We start from the raw sequence: 9839 nt of genomic DNA on the forward strand, positions 1-9839 counted from the left end.
AAGTTTCTGATGATTCTTATGAATGAAACTGAAAGTTTCAAACTGGTCGCGTCATGTGTGGTCTCTCCGTCCGTATGGCAGAAAATTAGATGCAACTCAAAAGTAACCATCAGTTGCAGTTTCGTTGCAGTTGCGTTTCACCGTTTGTTCTGGGCCTAACACAAACGCAAAGCTCATCTTACGCCTCTCGAACTATACTTTCTTTAACATTTAACTTTTAACATTCCCACGCACCAGGTTTGTACGAGTCCTGCGCGTCGTAGGGCGGCTGCTGCTGCGTGTAGGTGGACACCTTGCCGGCTGCTCCGCCGACGCCGCCTACGCCCGTCACGCCGCCCACGCCTGTAACGCTCGAGCCGCCGCCGTACTGGAATACAACAAAATACAAATACAGGTTAAGATGCGAGAAGATAATGAAGAATAATGGCCACCTGTATTAACCTTTAGATTGCCAACAGCGCTCACAGATTAGTGAATGCCCTTTAATGAGGGTTTTCGAGAATGAAAAATCTGCCAGATGGCAATACGTAGACGCGAGGTCCAAATGCTGCATGATTGGTGGATTTTGACATATCTGTCAATGTCATATCAAAAATAACCAATCATGCAGCATTTGGACGGCCATTAGCCATCTGGCGGATTTTTCAATCGCGAAAACCCTCGTTGGAAAACAATTACGAACTACGTTCAATCATTGTATCGCAGTGATCAGTACTCATAGCATACGAGAGGTCTAGAGGAGGTTTATTGAAAACTGGGGTAGTGAAAAAAATCTGGGGTTCTCGTGATAAAACGGATAAGTATAGAAATAAAGAAAGAAACATTTATTACGATTAACATCACTTAATTAAGGACAAAAAAGGTATACGGAAAAAAAGACAAGACAGCACATAAATATTACAAGTAAATAAAAAGTGAACTGAGCAGTGCCACCCTGTCACAACAGCGTATCGTATGCCTATCGCAATGGAACTCCACTCAGCATAATTATGCCGTGGCCCGTACTCAGTATGGAAACCTCTGCTTTGGAGACTGATACAGTGACAGGTTAAGTAAAAGTCTACGTCGATCCCCAAGTCTAGACTGCGATCACCAAGCAAGAGGATTGTGAAACTCGATTACGGGTCCTTGGAATGAAATGGGGAACAATCGAAGGAGGACAGAGGTCAAAATTTCTATAACCAGTATATAAATCGTATAGTCTTAGATGTGGAGTTACTAAGCACACGTTAGATCTCAAAATTTGTACATATTTACTCAAGTTTGAATAACATTAACAAACAAGTGTGATCACTATCAACTGTAACTCACCGTGGGGTAGACTCCATACTGGTACGTGGTAGGTGGAGGCTGGTAGAAGTAAGCGTAGCCGGGCGGTAACGCGGCAGGGACCTGAAAAGAGACAATCGATCAATTAGAAGAAAAGAATATGTCCATATTTTCAAGCGTCACTGTTCATGGCGGTATAGAGAGAAAGAAACATTTATTATAGTGTCGTACGCATCTTTATACACTTGGTGTACCGCCTGCATACAATGTCGCGTAAATGACACCGCTGCTCCGTCGACAGAGTTACATCGTTTTGTATGTTGCAAGCAGACGTACAAAGTCGCGTCACTACAACCACAGAATAATAATAAGTACTACGTACAGAAGTTTTACTTCGCGAAAGTATTTAAAAAAATGTATGCTCAATGTCATTAACAATATGGTGTAATTTAGCCTGTCTCAAGAGTCAAGCACCATTTTGTTGACAAACGTCAGTGATCGGCACTGCGCCGAAGCTATAGGGCTGACTTCGGTAAAANATAAATTGTATAGTCTTAGATGTGGAGTTACTAAGCACACGTTAGATCTCAAAATTTGTACATATTTACTCAAGTCTTTGAATAACATTAACAAACAAGTATGATCGCTATAAACTGTAACTCACCGTGGGGTAGACTCCATACTGGTACGTGGTGGGTGGAGGCTGGTAGAAGTAAGCGTAGCCGGGCGGTAACGCCGCAGGAACCTGTAAAGGGACAATCGAACAATTTAGAAGAAATTAAAATGTGCATTAAAATATACTTTTGTACTTTCGAAAATCGCATTTGCATCCTCTCAGCGTCACTGTCCACGGCGGTGTAGAAAGAAATAAACATTTATTACAGTATAGTAAAGCGTACGCATCTTTATACACTTGGTGTACCGCCTGCATACAATGTCGCGTAAATGACACTGCTGCTCCGTCGACAGAGTTACATCGTTTTGTATGTAAGTTGCAACCAAACGTTCAAAGTCGCGTCACTATGCCTTGGGTAAGATGAAAGTTATCTTATTAGTTGTTTAAACTCGATAAAATTATTAATAACACGTCCTAACGTTGTGTAGCGTAATAGTTACCTGTTGAGGTGAGGCAGCGTCTGTGCGTCCGAATCGTTCTCCAGCGCCCAAGCCGAATGTGCCCTCGCGACTGCCGTAGCCAACCTCGTAGTAACCTCCCTGGGAACCAATCACATTCAAAAATTACTTTACTTGAACCCTCAAACGTTACACAAGTTTTTTGTAATTGGGCTCTTAAAAGGTCATCTTAAATTTTACAATACAAATAAACTTTACCAAAAATTGCATCATCATCAATTTAACCCAGGAAGTCCACTGCAGAACATAGGCCAATCTAGAAATCACTGGGGGAGGCCCAGTGATTTCCAGATTGGCCGGTTAATACCGGTCTGCATGCAGCACCTTCCTGCTATTTTTTAGCTAAACACCGGTATAGGTAGGCGTCCAACGCTAGGCTTGCCTCTTGTGGTCTACAGAACCGTGCTGCCTTATCGGCTGTTAATTTTGCGAGCGATGTCTTTCTCATTGCCACTTCACCGACGACCTATAACGGTAGCCAGGAAGGCGCTGGATGCAGGCCGCTACCAACCGACCATTATGGAAATCATTGGAGGAGGCCTACGTACAGCAGTGGACGTCCTGTGGCTCTAATGATGGACTCACCATATGGTGCGGGAGCGTGCTAGTGCTCCTCAGCTGCTCGACATACTATTGGCCACAGTTCCAGCTACCCATTTTCGGTCGTGTCGTCTCGATCTATCGCAAATAATCATCATTTGATGAAAGCGAGAGAAAAAACGGAAGGTAGCTGGAAGTGTACTCCCGTGGCTCCGCTTACTCCGTACAACGTCGTATTCATCATCATCATCTCAGCAATAGGACGTCCACTGCTGAACATAGGTCTCCCCCAATGCATTTCATGTTGCCCAGTTGGTAGCGGCCTGCGGCCTGCGTCCAGCGTCTTCTTGCTAAAGCCCGGTCTGTGAGCACGTAAAATTTTGTGCAATGACCCCAAGCTACCCATCCTTATCGCTCGCGCGTAATTATGTTGCTGTCGCGACTGTGCGACGGGCGCCCGCAGTGAGTGTGCGAGCGCGACAGCAACATAATTCTACGTGCTCACAGACCAGACTATACCTTTATGATGTCGTCGGTCCACCTTGTGGGGCGCCGTATTATAATAGCTCAGCAACTCCTCCACATAGAGGGTATCCCAAAAAGTAGTGTCAAGCCGAAGCCTAGAGGTAAAGCATCACTAGGCTTCAGCTTGACACTACTACACTGGTCATCACAAAAATCGACCCTCCCGCGACAAGCACTTTCATACGTATGCATCCCCACTTCCCACTAATATTGGCACCATTTATAAGCTTAGTTCTAAACTTCATTTCATTAAAGGAAAGGTTTTTACCCCAAAAATGTGTCTGTAGAAGAATCCAGAGTCACTTCTTCAAAAAATAGGTAGTTACGCTTGAGCCAACTTTTATGGCTATAAAACTGTTAAGTTGGGATTAATCGCTATCAATCTGTTAAAGAGGACACGTGAGATCATTATTTGGTTTTATAACCATAAAAATTGGTCTAATTGATCTCAGAGGTGAGCCCAAAGCGAGGTCTTTTTTCAAGTCACATTTATTGTATATGTTAATCGTTTATTAAGAAATTAAATGTGTTTTTCTTTAAGGATATTAATTGGGCTTTCAAATAACACCAATATTGTTGGGGCACCATGATTGTGTCAGTAGAAACGAGTTTTCCTGTAAAACGTAGGTGGGCCGATTTTTGTGACGACAAGTATATTTGGGACACCCTGTATAGCTCAGCAACTCCACCTACCATATGATGTGGCAGCGTGCTAGTACTCCGCAGTTTTCCTGTAAAACGTAGGTGGGCCGATTTTTGTGATGACCAGTATATAGATGACCCACGCTGAACTGTCCCGCCAAACTCAATGACAGGGGGGCGCTACCATCGTTCAACTATATGGTTTCCAACATGGCAAAAATCGGAACCAGCGATTCGGTATTGACGGTGGCGCCCCGCTGTCAATGTCATCGATAGGACAGTTCAGTATTTTGGAACTATATTTGGGACACCCTGTATAGCTCAGTAACTCCANCAACTCCTCCACTCACCATATGATGTGGCAGCGTGCTGGTACTCCGCATGAGCTGCTCGTCGTACGCAGCGTAGGCGCCCGTGGCCCCGCCCACTCCGCCGACTCCGCCCACGCCGCTGACTCCGCCCACGCCGCCGACTCCGCCCACTCCGGCCGCGCCGTATAACGCTGCCGCCGCGTAGCCCGCGCCTGCGATGTTCGCTACGGAGACAAGTGGATTTCATTCATAAACATTCAAAGAAAAGAACAGAGGTTCAATATCTTTGAACAGCGCTTGATAAATGGCGTTGCACGGCTTCGTCGTCCGCATGAATATATTTACGAACGTCAAAAAGAATGTTGATAGATGGCGCTTTTTGGTAAATATTTCTCACGTCTTATTTATTTATTGAAATTCAGTTTGTCACATATCGTCATAAATTATAGCCTATATGTTATTCTGGGCTATAAACAATAATAATAATAATGTTATGCCTTATAAATAAAAAAAATACTGTAAGTTTCGTCGAAATGCGTTCAGTAGTTTTTGCGTGAAAGAGTAACAAACATGTTGATATCCAGATATCCATAAAAACTTTCGCATTTATAATATTAGTAGGAAGTAGGATAGGATAATAGAGGAGCCCATAGCCGCCGCCGCCGCCTAGCCGCAAGCGATAAAGGTGGGTAGCTTGGGGTCATTGGACGAAATTGTACGTGGTCGTTTTCCGGTTTTCCGGTACGTGGCCTCCATTCCAGAACCTTGCTGCCCCATCGGCCGTCAATTCTGCGTACTATGTGCCCTGCCCACTGCCACTTCAGCTTGCTGATCCGTCGGGCTATGTTAGCGACTTTAGTTCGTTTACGGATCTCCTCATTGGGGTCGTGTGGGACGTCCACCCACAAGGTGGACCGACGACCTGATAAAAGTAGCAGGAAGGCGCTGGATGCAGGCCGCTACCAACCGTGCGATGTGGAAGTCATTGGGGGATGCCTATGTTCAGCAGTGGACGTCCTGTGGCTGAAATGACGATGATGATGTGCGTGGTCGGCGAGCCTACTTTAGACGTGAAGGCTGTGTGAGTACCTGCGTTGGACATGGCGGCGGGCGCGGCGCTGGCGGCGGGCGCGGGCGCCGTGCTGGCCGCGCTGGCGTGGTGCGTGCTGCCCGCGCTGCCCGCTGCTGCTGCTGCCGCCGCTGCTGCTGCTGCGTGCGCTGCGGAGAAGCACGGTTCAGTGAGGATTGTTTATAAGGCAAGTGAGTCACACGAGCTTACGATACACTGTGAAAAGTATGTAATCAAAACCAGACCAGGGCCCCGATTACGCTAAATATTTTCATTTTCAACTTCAACGTGCCCGGACGACGAACGAACATCAGCTGTTTTAACAAATCCGTATCGCGGTGTCGTTTTGACAGCTAGTTCAAACGAAGCATAGACGTAAACGTAAAGCTAAATATATCATGTGACAATGAAAATACTAGGAAAATACGTCCATTACCGTGATACCGAATTGACGAATTTGCACCACAGCTGGACCAAAACGGAGCGCAACTGGAAAAGAAGCGCGTATGTATTGGAGACGTTAAAAATTAGCGTAATCGGGGCACTGTTAACCTCCCCGAGCAATCAGCGGGTATGACCTAGGGATTCACGAGCAAATAGTAAATGACAATAAACGCGCGTATTCGGCCCCCTTGTAAAAATTCACTATGGAAAAAAGAAAAAATACGCGTGTGGTGAGCTAGATGACAAAGAAGACTAAAACAAAGAAGCTACTTGCTTTTTGTAGCAATCAGCCCTATCGCATCGGCACTTTCACTTTACTTTGTAAACGAAACGGTGCTCAACTATGAAACAAACTAAATTACACCATATTTTGACGACATTGAGTAAACATTTTTTAAATATCTTCACAAGGAAAACTTTTTGTTAATCCCAACTAATATTTTAAATGCGAAAGTAACTCTGTCTGTCTGTCTGTCTGTTACGCTTTCCCGCTTAAACCTCGCAACCGATTTTGATGAAATTTGGCATAGAGATAGTTTGAGTCCCGGGAAAGAACATAGGATAGTTTTTATCCCGGTTTTTGAAACAGGGACGCGCGCGATAAAGTTTTTCTGTGACAGACAAAATTCCACGCGGGCGAAGCCGCGGGCGGAAAGCTAGTAGTAAATAATTATTATTCTGTGCCAAAACTTACAAACATGGGACTAGTTTTAACCCGTAGAATGAAGAGTGGGGAGACGTGGGGCCATCCCGCATCCGTGATGAAATCCGCACGATATTAAAAACACCCTTATGTATGAAAAAGAAACGCATACTCATTTCTATTACAGAAAATAAGCATTAAGCCCTGTATCCCTACTAGGCAAAGGTTTCCAAGATTTCTACAACAACCGGTCCTGCGCTACCCATATCCAACTATAACTATACTAACTTATTGATAATACTACATAATGTACTCACATGTGGTGGTTGTGGCTACTTTGGCTGTGGAGGTTTGTGTCGTGGACGTGCTCGTTAGGCTACTGCTAGGCGTCACCGAACTGTCGTACTGCGGACAAAAAAGTTAGCACGGTCAATACAACTATTTAAATAAATATTTGCACAGTTTCTTTTTAAGTTTGTGTTACAGCAGTAAATAAATAAATAATAAATATTTATTGATAATAACTACATAATACAGTGGTTCACAACTGCAATCAAACGCAGTGGTTGCCGAATCCAAACGATCGAGACAAGAGAATGCGACGGGAGACCGTGACCGATACTTGACTTAGTTATCTGTCTCGGTCTCGCTTGCAAATTGATGTTTATAGAAAGCCTAAAGTCAAGTAACTGTCAAGGTCTCTCGGCTCGGTTACGGCGCGAATCGGTCGTCTTTCATCAGCGTCATTAGATCACAGAACGTCCACTGCTGATATAACCTATATTGCCTACATGCCCGTTTTCACCATCAATCCCTATTTTTTAAGTGACCACTGTGAAAACAAAATTCCTGTTATTTGTTACCATAGGGATCACTTAAAAATTAGGGATTGATGGTGAAAAAACGAGCATTGGTCCCGGGCCGGTAGGTTGCGCTTCCAGCTCCTTACTGCTTTATGAGGTCGTCAGTCAACCTTGTCCACGTTTGTCCATGCTCAACCGCCATTTGAACCTTGAGGCCTTAAGGCTTGGTATTTCTGCTAAAGTAGGTATTTCGCGCTGTCAAAATCTGCGCGCGCAATACTTCGCCGAAGACAGCGCACCAAAGAGCTCTCGCGGCTACACAGTATAGAAATACGCAGTTGGTTAGATTAGGTTGNATTTATGGACGGCCCCATACGTCAATGTCACGCTAGCATCAAACGTCAGAATAGAGGGACGCGCGGAGACAACTCCGCGCGCTTTTGTGCTAAGTGATGAATTGTATCTAAACTATGGCAATATAATGTGAAAGATGAGTATCCAGTGTTTTATTTATGAGAATAGATCTACCGGCCTCTAATAGTATGAAAAGATTAATCTCAGCGAAGTGTGTCAGAATGGAAAAACAAAAATATAAAATGCAGATATAAATAACTAGCTTTCCGCCTGCGTGGAATTTTGTCTGTCACAGAAAAACTATATCGCGCGCGTCTCTGTTTCAAAAACCGGGATAAAAACTATCCTATGTCCATTCCCGGGACTCGAAAGTATCTATGCCAAATTTCATCAAAATCGGTTCTTTGGTTTAGGCGTGAAAGAGAGACAGAGTTACTTTCGCATTTATAATATTAGTATAGAAGTATAGATAAATAAATATCCTTGGGACATTTTACACTAAGTTACCATATTTTACATAACGCGCATCTTAAGCGGCCAAAGAACTGCTATTGCATTCGCATAGTTTACTTAAAAGAAATGTCATTCTGTAGTTGTATTGGTCAAAAATGCGCTCAAGATCTGTGCTCATAACACTAGCCAAAACAATACTCCTATTCTCCGTTTTCGATATCTTTTTTATTGACGTAAAAGGAGGGTAGTTGTAAGTTACCTGCGGCGCGTAGACGTTGGCTCCGTATACAGGCGGATGATGACTGACGGCGTGCTGTGCGTACACATTTTGCGCGCCCGTCTGCTGTGAACAAAACAAAACAATCAGGGCTAGTCTATACGCTCTATTTAGCACCATTGTCTTAGCTACTAGCGAGTGATAGTACCTTACAAGGGCACCATCCTGGTAAGTGCAAATACAAAAGTTCTTCTGTCACTTGAGTGCACACCTGTTAACGACGCTAGTCCTCCTGTCGCTTAAATTCACACAAGATGGATTTTGCAGTACGTTCATTCACCAAGTTGGCACCACTGGCTGGTAAGGTCCTATCACTCGTCAATGGAGCCATCTAGTTAGCGCAAATAAGGTAGCGATTTTTAAAGGTTACATAACCAGTAACTGATACGTGTACTCGCGACATCTCTAACCGTCAGAAATGGAAGCGCATCGCCAGGAGAGCTACCCTCGGAGAGGACATCAAACACCCTACCGTGTGCCTCGTCAGCGCAACTACGACCACTCTGACAAGAGTGCCCAACTAAAATACAGTAACTGTTAAAATATGTCAAACTTAAGCCGAGTGGCACCATCTTACTTTAACTTTGACAAATGTCAAAAATCTGTCAAACTCGATACAAAAAGCAGCAGTTATTGTTACGGTTAAAATAAGGTGATGCAACTCAGCGTTAGTTTGTAGATAAAAGTTAATTTATCTGAAAAATATAAAACAGACTACACCTAAAATGTTTACTACCTTTTTACTTTTATGTGATGCACATACCACCAAACTATAGTTTATTAATAAGCATACCTTGGGCCTATGGTGTGAGCTTAGGTGCTGCTGCGGCGCTGCAGTCGTGGCCACGGCGTCCGCTGCTGACACTGACAGTTGCTTCATCGAAGCGCTTAACTGCTTCTCCACCGCTGCGGAAGCATACGTCAGCGTTACGGTACATTCACACTATATTCGCCTAGGTGACGTCACGTGTCTTTTTAAAACATCGTCGTAATCGTCAAATGTTCGCGATACATTATGCTCGCATACATGACTAAAGCCCGGTCTGTGAGCACGTAGAATTTTGTCCAATGACCCCTAGCTACCCATCCTTGCGCCGCACCCATGCGCGATAGCAACATAATTACGCGCGAGCGATAAGGATGGGTAGCTTGGGGTCATTGGACAAAATTCTACGTGCTCACTCGGTCGGTGTAGTCACTATAGTAAATTTCAATTAGGACACTTTAAACAAGATCATGTAACGTAAAGAGAGTAAGAACGATCCCAGAAAAGAAACAACAATCAGAAAAGCCGAGGCGTGTAAAATGAAATGGTTTTAATTCAGTTCAGAAAAAGATTTGGCACCGATTTTGGACTTAACACCATTGACATTAA

At 44.1% G+C, this 9839-nt stretch overlaps 1 protein-coding gene across 1 annotated transcript in view; it reads right to left on the reverse strand.

Annotated features, from left to right (window-relative positions):
• The window catches only part of lig (ubiquitin-associated protein-like lingerer), a 57740-nt gene that overhangs the window by 12002 nt on the left and 35899 nt on the right, over positions 1-9839 (reverse strand). Inside the window, exons 15-20 of the mRNA XM_028301286.1 lie at positions 6895-6982; positions 5511-5639; positions 4461-4645; positions 2386-2484; positions 1312-1392; positions 235-367 (exon numbers count right to left, since the gene is read on the reverse strand). Coding sequence (XP_028157087.1) covers positions 235-367; positions 1312-1392; positions 2386-2484; positions 4461-4645; positions 5511-5639; positions 6895-6982 — 715 coding nt within the window. The remainder of the gene's footprint in view (positions 1-234; positions 368-1311; positions 1393-2385; positions 2485-4460; positions 4646-5510; positions 5640-6894; positions 6983-9839) is intronic.

Source organism: Ostrinia furnacalis, unplaced genomic scaffold, assembly GCF_004193835.3.
Source record: "Ostrinia furnacalis isolate ACB-3 unplaced genomic scaffold, ASM419383v2 OfSCF0907, whole genome shotgun sequence".
NCBI lineage: Eukaryota > Metazoa > Arthropoda > Insecta > Lepidoptera > Crambidae > Ostrinia > Ostrinia furnacalis.